General features: G+C 34.1%; 1 protein-coding gene and 1 long non-coding RNA gene across 5 annotated transcripts; both read right to left on the minus strand.

Annotated features, from left to right (window-relative positions):
- Positions 1-4,953: 4,953 nt before the first annotated feature.
- On the minus strand, positions 4,954-16,268 carry LOC104093797 (DNA replication complex GINS protein SLD5). 4 transcript variants are annotated; one of them, XM_009599615.4, is made up of 7 exons: positions 15,980-16,268; positions 9,961-10,173; positions 6,608-6,730; positions 6,146-6,228; positions 5,963-6,072; positions 5,490-5,565; positions 4,954-5,399 (listed from the first exon to the last, which is right to left on the minus strand). In XM_009599615.4, exons 2-7 carry the CDS (start codon positions 10,138-10,140, stop codon positions 5,300-5,302), a joined length of 672 nt encoding a protein of 223 aa, XP_009597910.1. In that variant the 5' UTR covers positions 10,141-10,173; positions 15,980-16,268; the 3' UTR covers positions 4,954-5,299. The 4 variants fall into 4 exon arrangements, with proteins under 4 accessions (XP_009597910.1, XP_009597909.1, XP_009597912.1 ...); XM_009599614.4 differs by lacking the exon at positions 15,980-16,268 and adding an exon at positions 10,502-10,657; XM_009599617.4 differs by lacking the exon at positions 15,980-16,268 and adding an exon at positions 10,545-10,645.
- A 5,955-nt stretch (positions 16,269-22,223) lies between these two features.
- Positions 22,224-23,776, minus strand: LOC138894942 (uncharacterized). The gene is made up of 3 exons (XR_011409131.1): positions 22,754-23,776; positions 22,354-22,560; positions 22,224-22,274 (listed from the first exon to the last, which is right to left on the minus strand). It is a non-coding gene; the product is annotated as an uncharacterized lncRNA (long non-coding RNA).
- Positions 23,777-24,038: the final 262 nt, after the last annotated feature.

A 24,038-nucleotide genomic window follows, 5' to 3' on the forward strand; every position in this document is an offset into this window, starting at 1 on the left:
TTCCTTAGCATACTATTAATTATTCTCCTCCGTGTTGCATTATTTACTCAGTACTATGTAGCTAATCTTGTTGTGTTGGTCGCTGCTTCAAACTTCATTGTTGTCTTATTTACACTGTATATTTCGCAATGATCGTTTCTTATGTGTCATTCATTGTCTTTGCTCTTATTTGTTGACTTGGATCGTGGTAGAACACTTGCACAAGCATACACGTAGATTAATCACCCATATCAGTTTGAGAAGATGAATCCTGACGTTATTGACCATTACGTGTATTCCTGTCTATTTGCCTTCTGAGTGAGAGTTGTTCACTCGGCACGTGAATCGTCCGTGCGATTATGAATGCAAATGTGGGCAAAAGATGCCAAGTGATTAGGGTTCATGAATTGGGACCCGTGAGTTGTGATTATGAGGTTCGGTACCTCGTGAAAATGCTTGAACATATCTGGTGTGAAAGCGGTAGTTCTTATGGAGTTGTTGCTAGTTTTCCCTTTATTTGATTTTTTCGGACTTAGACTGTGTTCAGCTTACTCTACAGCATTATCACCTGACTGCTTCTTGTTAAATATTGTTGTTATTAGTGTATCATTGCAAGTATTAATTTGTGTTCCTTATCCTGCTTAGCTTTATATTAATATTGCTTCCTCTGTTAGTACACCTTCACACTTATTCAGGTTGTTTAGTCCGGTAGGTGTATTGACTGTCCCTCGTCACTACTTCACTGAGGTTAGTCTTGATACTTACTGGGTACCGTTGTGGTGTACTCATACTACGCTTCTATATATTTTTGTGCAGATCTAGGTGCCACGGTTGTTGTTGGTTATTAGCTGGCTGGTCGAGCTGTGGAGACTCGAGGTAAACCTGTCGTCGCATTCGCAGGCCTCGGAGTCACCTTTTGATTTCGTTTTTGTACTATTTTATTTCCATTCCGAACAGTTGTACTTAAGGATTCTCTTAGCGAACTCAGTAGAGCTTATGACTTGTACTACTGATTTTGGAAATTGTAATTTGTATATGATTTTTTTTATCTCGTATTTTTCATTTGATTGTCGAATTCTTCTGTTTACTTAGTAAGTGTTAGGCTTACCTAATCTTAGAGACTAGGTGCCGTCACGGCATCCTACGGAGAAAAAGTGGGGTCGTGACAGAGATTCATGCCAAAATCCAATTACCCATTGAAAGTTTATAACACTGGCCGTCATGTGTTCTTCGTGTTCGCGAAGCACCTGACGCGTTTGCGAAGCAGCAGCGGCCAATGGCCTTTGCGTTCACGGAGGGTTACTCCCCCAGCCTTCACGTTCGCGGGCCAAGGATCGTGTTCGCGAAGAGTATCAGACAGCTTCCTCCTAGATTCCCCATAACCCTATGCGTTCGCGAGTGCACGGACGCGTTAGCGAAGGGTAAGTCCCCCTCCCCTCCCCCCCTCCCCCCCCACTTTGCGTTCGCGAAGAACGATTCCGCCCCAGCCCCAGTTTCCCCTTCGCGATCGTAAGAGTAGCTTCGCGATCGCGAAGCACATTCCACCGGACATTAGCAACAGTCAAAAATCAAAAAAAATTTAAGTTCAAAATGATCCGTAGCCTATCCGAAACTCACCCGAGCCCCTCGGGCTCTAAACTAAAAATGCACACAAGTGTAATAACATAATACGAACTCGCTTGCGCGATCGAAACCCAAAATTAACACTTAAAACTACGAATCGGACATTAAAATGCATGAAATTTTCAAAGAAAACTCAAGAACTTCCAAATTTATAACCGAGCGTCTGAATCCTATCAAATCAACTTCGTTTTGCACCAAATTTTGCAGACAAGTTTCAAATTACAAAATGAACCTATACTAAGTCACAGGATTGAAATCCGAACCCGGTAGCTATAAAGTCAGCCTACGGTCAAATCTAGAAAATATTTAAACCTTCAAGTTACTAGCTTTCGACAAATCAAGTTAAGGACTTTCGAATTCAATTTCGGGCATACGCTCAAATCCAAAATCACGATACGGGCCCACCGGGATCGTCAAAATACCGATTCGGGATCGTTTACACAAAATATTGACCGTAGTCAACTCAAGTTATTTTTAAAGCCAAAAATCATATTTTCTTCAAAATTCACATAAAATCTTTCTGAAAAAAGCACGGACTGTGCACGTAAATCGAGAAATACTAAATGATGCTAATAGAGATCTCGGAGCACGAAAATAAGAGTTAGAACTTAAAATGACATGTCGGATCGTATCACATTAGTATGGATTATGTCTTTGTGAAATTTAAAGTGACAGGTATCTAATAAGATCCATTTTAATGAGTGAAGGTATTAAATTTAATTTGACTATAGTTAACAATATTATGATTGAATTTAAATTGGCAGAAACACTGTTGTACGGTTAAGATGCTTCTCATGAGTTTATTTTATTATTCAAATTGGCGTTTTCAGAAATCGTAAGACTGTTGGTGACCTATGTATAACTGTCACTACCTATATTCCTTGTATTGGTTCTTGTCTTTGTATTGTTGTATTGAAAATCAATTACGGTCTTTATCCCTTTAGTATACTTTTACCAAAATTCATGTCATATTATTCTTTTAAGATAGTAGTCAAATATATATTAAAAAAAAATTGAAGTACAATATGTATTCTTTCAATAAGTTTGTAATATTCTTGAGATGCTCAAATGAGGATTATGAAGTGTTTAATTTGTGATTGCCGATTGCAACTTTAACTTTTTTTTTCTTTAAGTACGTTCTTTCCAGTATTGAGATTAAAAAAAATTTGTTCTTTCTTGAAAATGTATTTTCTTCTTTTTATTTATTTCAAATTTTAAAAATTGAAAGCAATTTGATTCCTTCTTGAAAATGCAGTTTCCTATTTTATTTATATTAGGAATTTTAGTGTCTTTTTTTTTGTGCTTTGCCCCAGATCGGTTTTGCAATGATCTTAGATCCGTAAACATGAAAAAAAAACGTCAAAAACTTTGCCGTTGTCTAATACGAATTAAAGTCATTCTCTTAGAATAAATAAAGTGCTCCTTTAAAAAGTCCTATTTATATTACTCCTAAATGGATTAAAATTTAAGTTAACACTATATAATAATAATAATAATAATAAATTACAATAGAATTTAACTGATCATAATAGGATGAATATTATCTTTCCATGTTGCAAACTAATGGAGTGTTCTTTTTATCGAATCTAACTCATACATACTGATAGAGTAAAAAATATTTGCACGATTTATATATTTAATTGATTGTTAGAATTAACTATCATTTGATTATTGTTATAGAAAAAGACTTTTTTAGTGACACGAATATATATGTATTTCTTATGTCTATCATGTGTTTTCACGTATTACCGTAGTGCCCGATTTATTTTGATTTTCGGTTGAGGAACAAGAAGGAAAATGGAACTATTCTATTTTGACTCGCCCCGGCTATGTGTCCTTTGGACCTTTCACCCGCCTGTCACCAGTGGAAGCAAGCTAGCTCCTATGTTGGAAAGTTGGGGGAAGAGTGCATTTCCATCGCGAAAGATTCGATCCAGCCATAGGTTCTCCTATAGCTATCTTGTTACGCTTCACCTCAATCGAAGACCCCATCGTGGTATGCGCCAATAAGATCACCAAAGGCCTTTGTCGTTGACATTTCTTACAATGTAGAAAAAATTAATCCCCACATATAATCTAGCATTATTTTTATAATATTTGGTTGTATGGGTGTACATGAACCGGGTTGGTTCGATTTTTATTAAAACCAAACCAACAATATCGGTTTGGATTGGTTCGGATTTTTCGGGTTTTTTGTTATATGAATAATATGTCAATCTTATTTTGTTAAATTTTTTATATGTAAATATATGTTTAATAGATATTAAAAAAATGACAAACATATGATCTATTAAAATATTCTTATGGGAGAATTTTCTTAGTAACACATAATAGTTATTTTTTTAGTTGCCTGACATTTAATTTTCGTTGATGTACACTCTCAAAATTAACTGAATTTAATAATTAAACATAAAAACCAATATGATTCCTAAATAATCATATGTACTATTTAATTTTCAATTATCGAAATACCACTTCAAATTCGAAAAAGATATAAGAATCTAATAGATCTTAACATATGAATATGAAAAAACAAAGAGATTGACGCATTTCAATAACGTTTGACGCATTCTTAACAAGGTGGGTTGCTCTGATGGTAAGTGCCCTCCACTTCCAACTAAGAAGTTGTGAGTTCGAGTCACCCCAAGAGCAAGGTGGGAGTTCTTAGAGGGAAGGATGCCGAGGGTCTATTGGAAACAGCCTCTCTACCCCAAGGTAGGGGTAAGGTCTGCGTACACACTACCCTCCCCACACCCCACTAGTGGGATTATACTGGGTTGTTGTTGTTGTTGTTGTAAGAAAGTTATCATACAACACATTATTTAAAGTTAATAAAAATGGAGCACTTCATATTCTATTAAATATCCCATAAGAGAATCCCAAATATTTCTAGACATTTTTTAAAGAAAATTCTATTTAAAGTCTTAAAAATATATATATATATATATATATATATATATATATATATATATATATATATATTATATATTTATATGTCGGTTTGATTCGGATTTTTTTACTCAATACCAAACCAAACCTCATCAGGTTTTTTAATCGGTTTGATTTGACTTTTCGGTTTGATGCGATTTTCCAGTTCGGTTTGTACACCCCTATTTGGTTGAGTCCCCTATAGTTTGAGTTTGAAAATCTTTAATATGTAATATATCGTCCGATAAAAAAAAAAAGGAATGAATTTGATGCCACTTTCTACCTCGAGCCAGGTGACAAGGGCTGTATATTTCCAGATAGATACGATGATCATTATCATGAAGTGTAATTAGGAGAGAAGGATGAATATTTCATCCTTGTACAAAAGAGTTAGAGTAGAAGATGAGAAGGATGATCCAAGTATGCTTACAACAATGACTAACTATATATAACTGAAGAAGGATGCTGATGATGTTTCAAACTGAAATTAGTCTTAGTTTGTTCGAAAAAAATGATTTTGTTTTTCAAATTTTCACCAAAGCCCTAAAACTTTTATAGATGACTCCACACATGGTAAAAATTAACAAATTAAAAGATTAAACATCTTTCGAAACAGACAACAGAGGAGTATTCATACCACAATGTGAGAGATAATTCTTGAGCAGTGTAACATCCCATACTACATCATTTAAGCTTGGATAATGTAAGTCTTGATTTGTGCATAGCCGCCGCAGTTTCCTATCAGCAGAAAACAAAGGGGTAGTGTTTCCTATACCAGATCGATCTGCCCACTCTCCACAAGTGGCTTTATGGACTTGTAAGGCAGAGCATATAAATCATTGGCTTCAATGTTCACTGGTTCTTCCCCACTGTCATCAAAGAAAGACAATTACAAACATAGAAGATAATCAGGCAGCATTCCAAATAAAAACTACATACAATAAAGTAAGGAATTTTGCCTGTCATCAAGCTGAAAAGCTCCTAAAAATCTCTTGCTTCTGCAGATAACATACTGATCCAGCTGTGGCTCAGGAACTACAACACACAAGCAGAGAAACCGTTACTTCACTACAAATGTAAATCCTGCAAGTCTTTATATCTGAGATGTCTAAAATGCTAAGAAAATAAGCTGATATCATGAGTACAAGAATTTGCACCACGCCTTAAACTAACTCACAATCAGATTGCAGGTTTGGCAATTCATTAGAGCATTTACATTGCTGCACCGCGTTCATAAACAATTTAAATCACTTAGCAACAAACCGTCTACTATTTCAAAATGCTCTCTTTACGGCATAACCATTTATCTTCCCAGAAACTCTCTTAGCTCATATAGATTTTCAACACACACGGAGATGTATAAACAAGCAGATAGCGGAAGAGACTAGAAAAATTTATCTTAATGAATCTGTACGGAGTATGGCAAGCCTACCCGTGTCATCTGCCAAACTTAGCGAAGATTGCTTCAAATGGGACTTGAAACCTTGAGGTAACTTTGAAAGAACAGATTGATCTAGATGTTGCTCCATATCATCAATACACCTATCATCACAGGCAATCAACATCACAAACTTGGTATGCATTGAACACTAAGAATAAGGAATAACAGATCTACCTTTCAGCAAAATTCTGCTCTTGTTTAGATAGACGATTCCGTAAGTCAGTAGTTTTTTGTATGTGAAATGCATAATTTTCAATCTGCAGTCAAATGTTAATTACAAAATGAATGAAGATGGGATAAGCTACATCGACACAATGAGAGACTGTTGCCCGGGCTCCCTGAAAATGTTGCCGGGTACGTGTCGGATCCAACAAAAGCAGTGCATTTTTGGAGGATCCGCCACGGGTGCGGCAACATTTTGGGAGTTCGCGCAACATAGCTGAGAGATGAGATCGTATCACACACAAACAGAAAACACATTGCTTTAACAACACTTTCAGTAACTTAAAGAACTATTCGAAACTACAAGTGGTTGGTAGACTGAGGTATCTCTCCAGCGTCACAATTATAGCTCTTTCCAGAATATGAACTTCACCTTTATCAAAGACACAATAAGATACTACAATTCACGACTACCTTTTGGAGACGGGTTCTTAAATATGATCTCAATAGAAACAGAGTTCTATCCAAGTCCATCTGGTACAGAGACACAGTGAGTGGATCAACACCATTTTTTGAAAATTCCTCCACTGTTTCTTCCTGAAGAGCAAAGATTAAGAAGCATCAGCAATGCAATATATTCTAAACAATGAAGTCACATAAATTAATATTGAGTAACCTAAGACGAGAAACTACAGCGAAAGTTAATTCACAAAGATTTGGAATGAGTAACCTAAGATGAGAAACTACAGCATTATCAAATGAAACATAGATTTGGACTGTTAGAGGAGTTTTACAATCCATACTGATTAGTACACCAATACTGAAGATATAATTTTTTTAAGAAATAAAATCTTTACATTAAATGAACTCATAGGGTGAAGTTTTATAGCTGAAGTACAAATAAGAGCTCCCGTCAGATACATTTCTCAATCATAACATCAAGATTACCTAACCAGAGCTACTAAACAATTGTTCCCCAATCACATTAACAATTAAAGCTTCTGCAATGATTTCAACAATGTCTTATTCACCACCTGTCTGACGGCATCTTTCATCCTAACATGTCTTCAGCCAGTGTTAGTTTGAACTCATAACACTCTGCTGAAGTAGATGTTCATGAAGTGTCTCGATGGATTGAAGCCAATCAAAATAAAGATGGGTGAAAGGACTATGTCCAGAAAAGGTAATACATCATAACCTAAAAAGTTGAGGTAATGAAAGTAAGAAGCAGATACCATGAAGAGCAAATTTGATAGCAAACCAGGAATGAGACCATGAACCATCAAAACAGGTGAGAGAAAATAATGTATGACATATAGAAAAACAAACACAGGGAAAAAAGAGTTGCAGTGGACATTAAATGCATACATACAACCATTCTACCCACTGTTCCATTAAGTAGCAGCAACAGCACAAAATGATAAAGTCACGATAATCGTTGTTTGGATGAGAGCGTAACAGCTTTTACATTATGATTAGCACACAATTTTATATTACAACCAATAACTTCATTTGTGATTTACGAAATGTGGCTATATCCTGTACCATAGGCTTCAGTTTATTATTAATAAGCAATTACAAGAAGCTTTCTACTGGACAAAAGCATCACATCCAAAACCACCATGTTAAACAACTTACTAGTATTCGTACCCGCTCGTTGCGCGGAGATTTATAAAAATTAAAAATAGTAAGAAACTTTTATTTGAATGATACGGTAGTCATAAAGAAGCATGATAGAAAACGGTATTTCAGATGTGAATTTATCCCGGATTTCGCACAATCGCACTACTCAAACTTACAAATTCTATTGCATGGAATTGCTGGAAATTTGTCAGATATAGTGAATGGTTGAAGCCATCTTTGCAAAAAATATGGAATGAAATACGACTCGTAAAGAAGAATCGACATTGACATATATGTTTAGAGAACGTGGATGAGTTAGTTTAGGATTGTTTCCCACTTTTGGGAAGACATATGTAGTGTGTAATTGAATTTTTCATATTTTTTTATTTATTTTACTTTTTTGATGATTGCACTACTCGAGGTTACAATTATTGCCTGGAATTTTATCCGTTCCTTACAATTATTTTTTTACCCTTGTAGGTTTTTATTTTTTTGTTTTGCTGAGAATATGCTCCTCGCATTTATTTTACCCTTGCAATTCTTTATGTATTAATTTTGCTAAGTGTTTTGCTCCACGCAGTTTTTTATTTATTAATTTTGCTAAGTGTTTTATTTATTAATAAGCAATCACAAGAAGCTTTCTACCGGACAAAATCATCACATCCAAAACCACATGTTAAACAACTTATTTGAGAGCATCAAGTTCCTAAGCTCTCAATTCACTAGCTTCAACTGTAAGCCACTCACTTATATCGACAAACAACAATTTCCAGTGAAAAAAAGATTCTAACATTTCTTTCATGGTTCTTCCATTTGTTTATTCAAGTCTATGTTGCCATTTACCTTCCTGTTTTATACCTGCAAATAGAGCTCTCCAACACTACTGGACTAAGTTACACGTAACGGTGGTATTCCCCGACAAACTTAAGTTCCAGTACTAACTTTTCCATCTTTTGAGCGGCAGATGCTTCTTAAACTAGGATATTTTATGAGTAATGCTCCTAGTGCTTTAAAAAACTTATGCACAACAAAAGGTGTAACTGTAAGTGTGTCATGGTATATGACATTAGAAAAGTTACTAGTTACAGGGGAGACTAGAGAGAGAGGGTGTGCGCGAACAAAATATTCCATTGAAGTCATGCTCCTACAGGAATATTAATAGAAATAGCAGACAAAGTGCAAACAGATGCTCTAGACTTAAATTTCTGTTATGCATTAATTGAATAGTTGTTAAGGATACACAGTCAAGGATACTTATAAGAGCTGGAGTTTACAGAGTTGATAAAGCCATTAGGAAATCTGGTCAATGTCAATGGTCCCTGCTTGTATTTTCTGGTGCAATTGGACAGAGAGAAACAACAAATGTTTTGATGGAAACTCAACTCCTATAGGTTCTTTAAAGGTTCTGTTTATTGCCAATTTGTTTTGCTAGTCAAGACTATACCCTATCAACGATATTGATCATCTTTTAGATTTCATTAGTTCTTTAGCTCTGGCTTAGTCAATTATGTATAGGAGCCACGAATATTTTTTGTAAGCTCAAATGCCAAATCATGTACTTCTTGCATCTTCTTGATACCTTGTATTGAAATCACTTACTTTATCAAAAATAAAAAAAATTAATTCAATAATTTTCCAGTGAAATTATCTCTACTAGATGTAAGTATGTCCAAATAAAAGTGAATCTCATCCTTTCAAGAAGACTAAGAAACTTCAGTTGAATCATGCTAGAGTCTGGGGCAAAACAAACACTTTTGTGTTTGTACAGCATAGTCCCTACCCATCTGAAATTATGAGACCAGCTAATAATTCTCAACCTGAGCCATATGTCCACCACATAATGCCAAACGAAATACAAGTTTAACACAAAATAAGTATTAATACCTCTGTCCGTTTTATGTGCTGCACTTTTTTTATTAGTCTGTCCCATAAAGAATAACACCATTCTATATTTAAAAATAATTTAACTTTAAGCTTCTCATTTAACCCTCAATGAGATGAATTACAACCACAAATGTGTATGGCTAATTTTAGACTACAAGTTTCAAAGGTCTTTCATTCTTAAATTCCGTGCCCAATCCTCTTACATAAAATGGCACGGAGGGAGTGACATAGAAAGGAATCTATCTAATACTTAGAATATAAGGTGAAAGCCAAAGTTCAAAAATTAACCAGACAAATCTAAATATGTAAAATGTGCATACCATCAATTGGATCTGTTCTCTAGACCGCTGAACTAAAGCAGCCTCAAATTGAAGAATTTCAGGAGCAGCCTTTTCATTCCGCCATGCCCGTTTCAAGAGCTCCGCATCAGTCGTTGACAGTAAAGATTCATAATCATCGTCCACCCCAGCTGAATATCCGGATGCATCACCTGAATCCATTTTCTCCCTTTCTCACCAAAGATTCAAGCTTTTCTGCAGTAGAACACACCTTGAATTACAATCCTAAAACAACATAAAATAAATAGAAAGAATAATTGTGCAACCAGTGCTTTTTCACTATATTACACCAGGAATTGACAAAAGATTTGGCTAGAAATATCATAAGATGAGCATTTTCACAGTGAAGTGTCAAGCTGAAACAAAGAGGAAAGAATTCCTATTAAAGGGGAAAAAGACTGGCAATAGGCAATATCTAAAAGTTCTGAAAGAATTTTTTAAGAAAACACAAAGCTACAGGATTCTAAAAGGAGAAGACATTAGACCCAGCGAAAGAATTCGAAAAAGGAAGCAAGCCCCTAACCACAGATGAAATTGCTCCGGTGGTTTAAGATTTTGAGATTTACTTAATGGGCGGCAAGTGAGGGAGAGAACAAGTTCAATTTGGATCGATGGGCTAGGAAGCTAAAAGGAGTTCAAGAAAATGGATAATACGTGATTTGCACGTGATGATTCCCAGTCATCCCTTTTTGTGCCATGTCTACTAGTAGAGAGTAAATATCAGATTTATCCTCCCCATTTTTTAATTTCCCTGACTTAAATTACAAAATTAAAATATTCAAGGAACTTATAAAAGTAACAGGGAAAAATGGGTAATTCAAAGACGAAGAGGGTGCTAAACACCCTCAATTTACATGTTAAATTGAAATAACATCATGTCCATTACAAGTCGAAATTCTACTTTTTTAAGGGAACTGAAAATCTAAAATATAAATATTTTCAACATTAGGTGGATTAAAATAACCCCATTTTTGCTACAACGTTCGCCACTTAACTATGGTTTTTCTGAAAATGTGACAAATGCTAGGACAACCAACTTCATTCATCAGTTACATTGATTTCGATCACCAAGGTATTCTTGATATTAACCAGTATTGAAATAGGAGTAAAGTTTTTGTTTTTATTTTATTCTAGGAAACGGTGTTTGTAATAGGAAAACTAAAATAAGAAAGCAAAATTGTTGGTAAGATTTTAACACTGTACCAATTTGGTGCAAATTGAAGAATGAAGATTCAGCCTTTGGTGGCAACACTAACGTCCTATAATCTCTCTTTACCTTTACTGTTTTTTTATGACTACGAGCATGTATGTTTGGCCTAAGATGATCAAGTTTTTCTTCTCCAATTTCCTTAACATTGTTAGCCATGTATAGGGATGGCAATGGGGCGTGGCAGGGCTGGACAAGTCTTGACCTGCTAACATTTTGACCCGTCCTATCTTGCCCCATTTAACATTTTTCCAGATTTTTGCCCAGCCCTGCCCCTTTAAGTCATGTACAGGTGAGTTTGCTTTAATTATCTATGTTCGATTTTATTTTACGATCATATACAAAACTATGCTAATTCATCATTTAAAGAAATTAGTTACATTTAATTTTTATGGTCACTATAAAAGATTTTTTTTTAAATTGCTTTCCAAATATGGGATGTATTAAGTTGGATTTGATTTTATGGACATATATTTGCACTAAAAGTGTCCAATTCTGTTTTAAATCCAATTTCAGAGCTTGCTATAACATTCATCTATATCAAATTATCAATATTACACATAATTTTCTTTAAATTTCTTTTCCTAAAAGTACCAACTGGAGGTTCAGTATCCAATGAGTGGCTGCAACATCACTTTGGACAAAATGGTGTAGTGTTCAAATCTCACGAGTACCTATTTTATCAACAAGGAAAGAAAAGGGAACTAGAAAAAACTGTATTAGCAACTAAATTATCAGGTGAAGAAGGACAAGAACAGAAATCGAGTCTTTTAGTATTCAGCCAAGGACAAGAACAGAAAATTCAGTCTTTTAGTATTTAGCTTTTCGGTATAAGAGACTATAACTAATGTCTGAAAAATTAGAGCCTATAACCTAATGCGCAAGCCAAGAAAACAAAATCTACTTAAATTGGAAGTCAATATTATTCTTGATTAAGACATAGCAAACTATATTGTTGTGGACACCTCTTGATAGAATTTTACATAATGGCGATGTTCGGATGTCACGACCCAAAAAGCCACCAAAGATCATGATGACGCCTAACCTGCTTGCTAGGCAAACAACACTCAACAATAATAGAGGCAATTATTAAGTTATTGTCAAAGTTATGATATAAATAAAAGCGGAATAAGTCTCAAAATAACATCATAATATATATAAAACCAAGACAGAGTCTAAACACGACCATAATTGTCTAACCAACGCCCAAAACCCGGTGTCACAATATCACAAGCATCTAAGAAAGAGTAAACTATATCAACCAAATGACAACATCTGTCTTGGAAAAAGTAAATGGATAGAAATGGGTAATAAGGAAAGGGGACTCCATGTGTTGCGGATCGAACAAATAGGGCAGCTCACCACGAAGTCTCCAATGCAAGCTCCTGAGTAGCTGGATGGGTACTGTCGTGCCCCATTTTCTCGCGAAAGCGGGTTTCGACATGTGACAACTCCTTTAAATGGATACTAAAAGAGAAGAGTCGTCACCTAACGATTTGAAGGTGCGTTAGGGCACCTACTTGCAAATAACTCTGATTTGACTAGTCAACATCACCAAAGATCGGGTAAGGGTTCAAGTTACCTCAAAGAGAAGGTTTTAGGCACTCTTTGAGGTCCACAACTGTGGTTCCCGGCCGAATTTTAGACTATGTGGGAATATTGGGTTACTACTCGAAAGTTAAACTAGTTTGTTATTACTACACGGTAAATATGCAAACAATTAAAGATGAACAAATAATTACTTAAACAGTCAAATGCATAAAGAAAGAACTGATAGCCTAAAAGAAGTAATTAATTATTTAAAGGGGACCTAAATTGTTAAGCCTAATGGATCAACTCACGTGCAAAATCTGCTAAGACTTTTATAGCCAAAGTGCAATGGCTATTTGGGAAATTTGTGTATCATCTCCGCTACCCTCATTACTATCTTTAAGTTGTTACCTAAAGCGCACTCTCATTACTATCTTTAAGTTGTTACCTAAAGCGCACTAATTGATTCTAGCACGTGTCTTAAGACTGCTACATGTCCCTTCCTATAGTCCAGAAGGCATTGGACACTATCTAATAGGTGGTGCTAGACTTGAAAAAAAGCTCAAGTTTCTAGTCTAATTACTTATTAGCGTCACGCAAAGGGGAGCACATTGGACTTAAACAAGTAGCACACAGGACGAGCAAGGGCTCACGTTGGCCTCCGAATTTATTAAGTAATTAATAATTACTAGAATAGTAATCTAGGGGTCTTAAAAATGAACTATGTTATTTGATATAATACTCAAGATCTGAAATAAGATGAAGCAAATATAACTGAAAACAAGTATGATAAAAGGGCGTGTTTAAAAGAGTAAGTATAGCAAAATATTTATAAAGGCAATTTTGATCTTTTACTAACCAATGTATCAAAAAATAAAATATTATTCATCAAAATTTTATAAACCCAAATGGGCAGGTGTATTGGTAAAGAAAATCTTAACTTAATGATAAGGCCAAATATCCAAAATACTTGCGAAACTAACCCTAGATTATCATTTTTTGAACCACAATTAAAGAAAATTTCAGATTTTAGATAAAGCCAAGTGAACCTATATGATTAGAAAAAAAGGAATGAGTTTTAGAACTAGAATAAGATACAAAGAGGTGCAGATAATTTCAAAATAGAATCAAGTGCTTACAAAAAATTTAATACTATAATAGACTCAAATGGACTACCGCAATTAGGATACTAACTTTCAGCAAGTCTAGAATACTTTAGCTTTTTATTAGTTTACCAACAACATGTCAAAAAATTTGTAAGTTTGAGCAGTGAATTATAAAAGACTCGACAAGAGGGGTTGCTCTGATGGTAAGCAACCTCCACTTCCAACCAAGAGGTTGTGAGTTCGAGTCACCCCAAGAGCAAGGTGGGGAGTTCTTGGAGGGAAGGATGCTGAGGGTCTATTGGAAACAGCCTCTCTACTTCATGGTAGGGGTAAGGTCTGCGTACACACTACCCTCCCCAGACCCCACTAGTGGGATTATACTGGGTTGTTGTTGTTGTTGTTGTAATTATAAAAGACTCAGTCTACTTTAAAAAAACGCATATCACTACTCATAAGTAATTAGGATTAGCAAGAAAATATACTTTGATATACTTCTATGCAATCGCTAGCTGTTAGACTAGAATTGACAACTAATCATATAAGTGAAACTTTCAAATAAATACTTAGCAATTTATATCACCTTTTCCATTATGACAAAGTTATTGCATGCTAATACTACAACAGAGTCCAAAAATAAAACTAATAGTTCATTAGACTTCGGCAGACTCCACACGATTCTTTCTCTGGGGGTTTTCCACTCTTCAAATTTTCAGCTTTGGTCCAAATATTTCAGATCATGAACCTGCTATTCCAGAAAGCAGAGAACATACAAACATGCATCTGAATTGATTTTGCTACATTACAACACTTCAATTGGTTAATCAGACTTCCCTAAGCACGTTATTTCTATGATGCTCAGTTCAGGCTTATGTTATTTAAATACCCAAGTCACACATCAATCAAATGCAATCCTTTTACATTCTTAAGAAATTACTTATCCAGATGTAGATTAAAGGGTTAGGCAAATTTCATTATTAAACCAAATATTTTGCTTCTAGCACCGTAATATTTGGAACTTAAAGCATGGTCCTCGACACTTTAAACATGAAACTCTTAGGATATTGGGATGCTTAACACATGAGGAATAAACCTAGTATAAATTTATATCTAGACAAACATGGAGTGCAGGCAACCCGATTTACACGCATTAAATCCATATCTCATTTTCTAACAGGACCTATGTATTCAAGCAAGTTTTAGCAGGATGACCAATCCACAGAAAGCAGTAAAGGCATGATTCAAACAGAGAAGTTTCACGCAAGTAAGTTAGCAATGTTCATAAAGAATGAGGGAACTGACCTGGGAGCTTTCAGGATTAATATAGCATTCCAGCAGCATAAATATTTAAACCAACTACTCTACATACGACTACCACGCAAGAAACTAAGAAATGGCATCGAACACTACTACTTTACACATAACTAACGCATAGGAAGCTAAAAACAGTATCGACAAGAAGCTAACCAATTTGCAAAGCTCCAAATTAATAAGAAAACCAGAAATCCAAATACCGATAAACGAACAGAGCTTGGGCAGCCGTAAATAAGCCAAACAAACTTCAGAATACTCAGTGATAAAAATTTTGAACGGCAACAACAAGAAACCAATACCAGAATCTTCACATTCCGAGATCGCAAGAACCTCTAAAGATTCCGAGCAATATACTCATATCGAGTGAAATAAAAGAATCCAAACTTTGTCGCGGCTTACAGCTAGCAAAGCAGTAGCTGAAAAGCAGTGAATATGGTTTATCCTAGCAATATTATAACAGTGGTGAAGAGCAGTGGTCCAAAAGTCATCCCCATTGCCTTAACAGTAGTAGTATTTATAGCTAAAAATTATTAACACTCAAAGTTAAAAGGACAGAAATTACAACAACAACAACCCGGTGTAATCCCACAAGATAAAAGGACGGAAATTAAGTTTAATATATTATTATGTGACAGAATCAATTAGCAGAAATTGGAGGCCCCAATTTTGGGGAAAAGTGATCTTTGTAATATTTATAAAATTCGACCACTAATATAATTAGAGCAAGAAATCATGTCAAGAAGGAAAGAAACTTACAAGATTGAGATTCTCTAATCAAAATAAAATTATATCAAATCAAACTTGATAATAGCGAGAGTGGAACCCGCGAGAAATTCGAAATTCTTACCTATTTGGTGACTTCTTGAACATAGACTGATTCTCCAAAGAGATTCGTACCCCAATCTTCAGCTAAAATTCGTTCTTTAAAGGAAGAAATACTTTCTGATTTTGAGTGATTAGGGAAGAGATTTTGCTATGACACTTAGTAATAAAATGGTAAAACAATTAAGGAAAGAAAATAATTTTTAAAAAAAATAGAAGGAAATAAAGAGACTAATTAAAGTGATAAAATAGAGAAATGAAGGAAAGGGAAAAATGGGTATTGTGGCGAGGAAGATAACGAGGAGAATGGGGAATTGGTCTGGTTTTGGGATTAATTTAGGGGTGAAATTCTAAAATAGCCAAATTTATTAGTGGTAATTGAAAAATAGTTATTGTTTAAAAAGTAATCGAAATTTAGTCATTTTTCGCATAAAGATAAATGTGAAAGAAAATATTATTCAAAATTCGAAAAATATTGTAGCATAATATACTGGAGTTCCAGCATAATATACCGGTCCAGCATAATATGCTGGAAGTTCATATGCAGGTGCTCCATTCTCCAGTATATTATGTTGGAACTTTTCGTGTGTTGGAGTTCCAGCATAATATGCTGGAAGTTCATACATATGTTCACTAATCTCTAATGCTGGAACTTTCCGTATTGCAGCAAAATAGTAGTTATTTTTCAATGACTTTGCAAATGCTGGCTATTTTTTAATTATCAGTTCAAAAACTGGCTAGCATGTGCTATTTTCACTTAATTTAGAGAAAGGAATTTTGTTTGGAAAATATTGTGAAGGGCCAAATGAGTTATTGGGCTATTGGGCTTAGTTTAGTCTACAAGTAAAACTGGTTAGGAGTAGTAGATGGGTTTAATTAACAGAAAATTGGGGTACCCAAATGAGAAAGCTATGGGCTGCTATTTTAGTCAAGTGACCATAAATAATTTTAAAAAAAACTAACTAATAAGTTATAATTAAATAAAATATATAAAGTGAGAAACGCCCACTTGAAATTTTACAATTCTTATGTCCAAACGCCCACTAATTCTTTCAGGCCCATATAAGCTTATTTGTCACTATTCTGCTAGAATGAGCTTCACTTCGAGCCCAAAACTCTTAGATTATTCAATAATCCAATAAGTCCTTTCATAAATCCGTCAGCTCTATTCCAATTCCTTTGCACTTGTTTAAATGTGTTTTCTTTACAACAAAAATCGATAGTGATCTTTGCCATATTTATTCACTTGGAATCTATAGACTAAAATCGAAGAAGAAATGATGCTAGGACTGCTGATAAGCCGAAATAGATTCAAAACTTTTAAGACTTCAACGATTTTATTAAGGTCTCAAATAATTCCTAAATAATTATTCACTTTAGTTACTTCTTTAGTAAGGAAATTATTAGTTATGCTTCAAGTTGTAAATACTTCATAACTTGGTAACGAGATTGAATCGAATACCTTTCTTCACAAACAATTCCATAATCTTTGGCCTTTACAAAAAATCTCAAACTTAGGAAATAACTCACAATATACGCTAGCATGCTTTTAGGTACGATTAACTAAATTAACTATCATAGTTATGGGTGCATTCGCGTGACATGTCTATGATCCATAAATTAAAATTTAAGTGTGCGTTCCTGCAACTTGACAAACTAATTCCAAATAATAATAAATGTTATTAATCGTGGGTACGTACGTGTGTCACGAATTTTTAACACATGAAAGTACACGTACGCGTGACTTGTTCAAGATAATTTTCATAATTTATTAAATAAACAATTAAAAGAGATTAAAGGTAAATATGCATAAAACCCTTTACACATAGAATATTCAAAAATTAATTAAGCCAAGTATGAATTACTAAGCGACTGTGCTAGAACTATGAGACTCGCAGAGTGCCTTACACCTTCTCCAGTCAACAGAATTTCTTATCCGGTTTTCTATGTTTGCGGATCATACTTCAGAGTCAAAAAATTTCTTGATTAGAAATTTTAAAATTGGTGACTTGGAACCCCAAAATCAATAATTCCAAGTGGAGACACCTAAAAAAAATTCAAATAATGTCACTTTAATTGGAAAAACTCCTTTTCACAATCATAAAAAAAAGGAGGTGTAACAACATGCTTTTCGGACAAAGGAAATACAATTCAATGTCAAATATCTCAATTACTTTTAAACGAAATAATGATATAAACCAATCAATATTTATATATGAGAGCTACTATATGAATCTACGATGCATGTGCATGCTCATGATTTAATATCAACACCTCACAATACCAATCCATATGCCCGACACTAGCCAAGTATCCAAACTAAGCACCAAACTATGGGTGCATGCGCTCACTGGGCCCAAAATAACATGGGTAATCACCTGGCTTCGGAGGGACAGATCAATATGCAAGCGATATTGCGACGTGTAACCCGATCCACTAATAATACTGTAATCCATAATTAATATTTGCTCATAATATCTTTCGTGCCAAAATTCTCAACTTTCCTCATAAATCAGCTCTCAAAACTCATGTATATGCACGTGAGATGATGTGATAAAGACACACCAGGACATAGTAATAAAAATGTGAATGAAGATTAATATGAATAAGAGATGGCTATGACTAATCATGTAATTTTAACTTTCAATAACAGTTCAATATGTTCATTTAATATTCTTAATTGTGATCATGATATCAAACATGAGCAACAAGAGCCAATAATTATTAAACCATAAGTCAAGCAAGGCTAGAATATGAATACGGCCAAATCAACAAGCAAAAACCCTATGCATGACTTCTAATAATAGATAAGCCTCGTTACATAGTCATAGAATCAATGAAACATAGACAGACAATTCACATAGTTCAAATAAGGCATTATTTCAGCCTAACTTTGCGTTCATAACCTAGCTACGCATATACATTCGTCACCTCGCATACACGTGGCACCTAAATCATGTAGCAAGTAGAAAATACATCATTTATGGGAGAATTCCCTGTTACAAGGATAGTGAAGAGACTTACCTCCACCCGAGAATACCTTTAACCTTCCAAAATAGTTTTTTTTTCAAATTCACTTCCAAACAACTCGAATCTAGTCAAATATTACTTAATAAAGTCAAATAATACTATAGAAATCAAATATAAACAATAAAGCTCCAAGTTTTTTATCAAATCTCAAAAAGTCAATAAAAGTCAACTCGTGCCCATATGGTCAAAATTCGAGTCTAGAGGTAGATCTTCACTATCCATAAACTCATGAGTCCAAATATGTAATTAGATTTCAAATTCGGGTCCAAATCAACCCTCAAATTCTTGAAATACACTCGCTTAAGTTCATATCCAAAACTCCATTTTTTATACTTTAAATCCTTAGTTTAGGGGTTAAAATCCATGGAGAATCAAGAATATATAATCAAATCTAGGTAGAAATAAACACTCAAAATAATAGTAAAAATCCCTTTCAAAATTGTGTCACGACCCAATTTCCCCTCCGTATGACGTCGTGACGGCACCTAGTCTCTATGACTAGGTAAGCCTAACATTTACGGAATAATAAAATAAAAACATGAATTAAACAACTAACTGTTCAAAATACACAGTAATCCCAAAATCCGGAACATCATAAGTCACAAGCTACAGAAGGAAACTAGTATCTCTATACACCAGAGTCTAATAATAGAAGTAAGGAAGGTAAATGACATAGGAGGGAATAGAGGGGGACTCTGAGGTCTGCGGACGCGGCAGATATACCTTGAAGTCTCCGTACAATAGCAAGCACTCTCAGCTAGTAGCGGGGCTGATAAGAAGTACCTGGATCTACACACGAAACATGTGCAGACACTACAACATTATGTATTTATAGCTACAGATTCTTAGCTACGAATTTAAAAAAAGTGGCTATTACCGAATATTAGCCACAAAAATTATAATTTGGTAGCTATTCACAATTTTGTAAAATTTCTTAGCTACAAAAGTTAAACTGACAAAGCTAATTTCTTATTTTTGCTATAGTGTCTAACTATCGTGGCAATAGCTGTCAAAATAGCTACAAATTTATTGCTACACTAAAGATTTATAGCTAATTATTAGTTTTTGCCATGTGTTTGAAGTTGTTATAGCAACAAAGTATATTTTACCACAATAATTTATGTCAATCAAAATCTTGTAGCTAAATGAATATTTTTGCTTCAATTTATAAAATCTGTGGCAGCAGTTAGCTCAATAGCTACAACTAACTATAGTGACAAAATGATATAGCCACAAATTTAAATAGCTACAACAAGTGGTGTAGCTAATTCTAAGCTTTAAATATGAATTTAAAATCATTGTAGCAATTGTAACTTTTTAGCCATGATACATGTGTTTGAACATAATTTTATAGCTAAAAGAATGATGTTGCTTTAAAAATGATATAACTACCAACTTTGAGACAAAAAAACTTTCGTAGCAAAGTATAAATTTTATCATGCACTTGCAGTAACTATAAAAATAGTACTAACATAACTAAAGTTTCATAGTTGGATGAATAATTGTAGCAATATTCATGTATATGTGCTTCCCGAAAGATTTCTACTTTCATCAAATCAATACGGAACTTGTTTCGATAGTCTATTGATCTAACAAAAAAAATATAAGTTTCTCATAGATTTGGTTGAAACTTGAAAAAAGAGTTTTTGAAGTTCTATTGAAAAATAATTTATGAAAGTTGAAGTTGTATTTGGACATGCATTTTACTTAAAAATAATATTAAAGTTTTGTAAGTGGAGAAAAGTTCCACACAAAAATTGGTCAAAACTAGTTTTTGGAACTTTTCCTTCAATTCTTTTTTTCAAAAATTAATTAAATTTCATGAACAAACAATATTTTTAATTTCTTTTTGAAAAAGATTAATTATAATCTATGAAAACGGGAGTCTAATATTTAGAATGAAAATAAAATTTTCTGGTGATGCAGAAGTAGAAAAAGAAAGGAAATCACAATAACCAATTGTGTTGACTATGAAGAAGAAAGAAGTGTAAGGACAAGAGAGTGCACTCCTTCCCATTTCTCACGCGGAAAGTGTGCAGTTGTCGAATTATTTAGAGTATAAAAGAATGGTCGTATACGGCCGAATTAACTGAGCGACAGTTTGGTTGCAAGGGAACACTCTAGGTCAAGTTTTCTCTCTTTTTTATCTCTATTCACCTCCCCAATCCTATTAAAATAAAAGATTTTCTAATAAGAGACTACATAATGTAGAAAATACTGTTGAATGATGTTATCTCTCCGCTTATTAAGATCACTCTTCCTAATAATACTTCATAAATAGTGGCGTATCACCATAATTTCATCAACCTTGTAAGTTGTAACTAGATAATCCATCAACATACACTCTATAGAAGAGAATATTTGAACTCATTCAAACTATAATTATCAACATAACACTATTAAATACTAATTCATATTCAATCAAAATAATTCAGTATATTGACGTAATTCATAAATTTAGTAAAATAATAAAGAATTAAACATCATCTCTCAAGCAAATAAGTAAAAGTTTTAACACTAACTGAGTATAAACAAATATGCATATAAGACTTCTAAATATTTAGAGTAACAAATCTTCATCATCAGTTTCAGGTTCTGATTCGATGTCTTCAATAATATCATCAGCTAAGGTAACATCAGTGCCGATAACACCAAGATCATTTCTTCTCCAATACATAAAGTCTTCATCTTCCTCAAATGTACAGGAGAAATCTTGAGCATCTTGTTGAAACGTTTCTTCATTGACAGTACCATCAGTAAAATAAGCCGAATGACCATTCAAGACAACTGACCAATTGGAATGAAGATTATCCTTGACATAAAAAACTTGTTCTGCTTGAGATGCAAGCACAAATAGTTCATTTGTTGCTAACTTTCAGTTAGTATTGATGCTAAAGTGGGATAGAGAAGATAACAAGAGGGATAATTTTGGCAAAGAACTTCCTAAAACTGGCGGATTCAGTAACAAACACAACACTTAATATTAATAGGATAGTTTGGACTATGTAATGCAATGCCCATACAACTAAAAGAAATGAGACTAGAGACAAGCCAACATTAACGAAAAATTACCAATTTGATTCAGGTTATCACATAAAATAGTTAGGACTACAAAGATGGGAAGAACAATAAAATTCTTGTAGCAGCACCCACCATATAACCATAGACACTCAAAAGATAAACTAAATTAAATTATAAGTATGACAAATTGAATAAAGAATACAGTGAAAACTTACTCGATGAAAAACCAATCATCAAAGTTCATGTCACTATTACTCTGCTCGTACTCCCTGTTTAAAAATTAAAATAATAATTGAGAAAAAGCTAACAAAATCAAATTGCTATATACAATACCATAAGAAAGTATACCGTAAAAATAGTTGAACTTCTTCACAATTTCTCAAAACATAAAGATGAGCTTGTTTTCGCTCAAGCTCTTCAAGATTTCTAGATGTATCTCTTAACAAAGGGCCACCTTTTTGTTCAAATATTGACAATCCACAGTATGACTCAACATGATCATCTTCATAATTCTTTTCCATTTGATTATACTATTTCCCACTTCCATGTAAATATCTTGAACAAAATATTAGAATTTCTTTAACAATATACCCTTCTGCAATAGATCCTTTAGGTCGACTTCTATTGCGAACACAACATTTCAGTTTCCGCAAGAATCTACATAATATAACATTCAGTTAAATGCTTAGCATGAAAAATTAACAAGCCACATAAAATTAAATTGAAATTATAAAATACAAAAATATACCGCTCTATTGGGTACATCCATCTGTATTTTACAGGTCCAACAAGCTTAGCTTCTCTTGAAAGATGAATGACCACGTGCACCATAATATCAAAAAATATTGGCAAAAATATTTTTTCTATTTTGCTCAAAGTAATTGGAATTTGAGTTGCAAGTTGATCTAACACATCAACTCTTACAGTTTTTGAACATAACTCTCTAAAGAAAATACTTAACTCGGTAATAGCATCATAGACATGGTTCGGCAGGACTCCGCGGATTACAAAAGGGAGCAGTTGTTCCAAAAGAATATGAGAGTCATGAATCTTCATTCCATAAATTTTACGATCCTCTAACTTTACACACAGTGATAAATTGGAAGAATATCCATCTGGAACCTTAATAGTTTTCAAGAACTTGCATACTTTAGACTTCTCATCTGGTGATAAAGTATAGCATGCTGCTGGATAATACCACTTTCCATCTCTTTGAGTTGGATGCAAATCTTTTCTTATACCCATTTCCTTCAAATAACGACGAGCATTCAAATTATCTTTCGTTTTTCCTTCCATATCTAATAACGTCCCAATAATATTGTCATACATATTTTTTTCAATATGCATGACGTCTAAATTGTGGCGTATTAGATTATTTTTCCAATAAGGAAGTTTGAAAAAGATGCTTTTCTTCCTCTAATTATGAATGCCTTTACTTTTTTTTGTGTCTTTTTCTCTTTTGGGTCTTACCAAATTTAATGTCTTCCAAGCTATCCAACTGGTTTAAAATATCATCTCCAGAGAGAATTTTTGGAGTAGGTCTTCTTTCTACTTCCCCATTAAAATCACGTTTATTTCCCCGCCACTTATGATTAGGCGATAAAAACCTACGAGTACCCATATAAGAGAACTTACGGCCATACTTTAATCGAGTAGACGGAGTCTCTTTGTTGCATGAAGGGCAAGCCAAAGCTCCCTTTGTGCTCCATCCAGACAAGTAGGCATAGGCTGGAAAATCATTTAAAGTCCATAAGAGTGATGCTCGCATACAGAAGTTCTCCTTTCTCGATGCATCATATGTATTGATTCTATTATACCACAATTCTTGCAACTCATCAACCAAAGGTTCTAAGTATACATCGATATCATTTTCAGGAGCTTTAGGGCCAGGTATCAACAAAGACAAGAAGCAATATGGTTGTTTCATGCACATCCAAAGGGGTAGGTTATACACAATAATAATTACTGGCCACGTGCTATAAGAAACACTTAAATTGCCGAAAGAATTTATCCCATCAGATGCTAATCCAAGT

The sequence above is a fragment of the Nicotiana tomentosiformis genome, chromosome 6 (assembly GCF_000390325.3).
Source record: "Nicotiana tomentosiformis chromosome 6, ASM39032v3, whole genome shotgun sequence".
Lineage (NCBI taxonomy): Eukaryota > Viridiplantae > Streptophyta > Magnoliopsida > Solanales > Solanaceae > Nicotiana > Nicotiana tomentosiformis.

What these genes read in the sequence shown, in the direction of transcription:
- LOC104093797 (XM_009599615.4), bottom strand. Translation starts at nt 10,140, where the DNA reads ATGGATTCAGGTGATGCATCCGGATATTCAGCTGGGGTGGACGATGAT. An exon ending in GAGAACAGATCCAATTGATG is followed by an intron (nt 6,731 to 9,960) that starts GTATGCACATTT and finishes TTTGCTCTTCAG; the next exon opens with GAAGAAACAGTGGAGGAATT. An exon ending in GCTTTTCAGCTTGATGACAG is followed by an intron (nt 5,400 to 5,489) that starts GCAAAATTCCTT and finishes CTTTGATGACAG; the next exon opens with TGGGGAAGAACCAGTGAACA.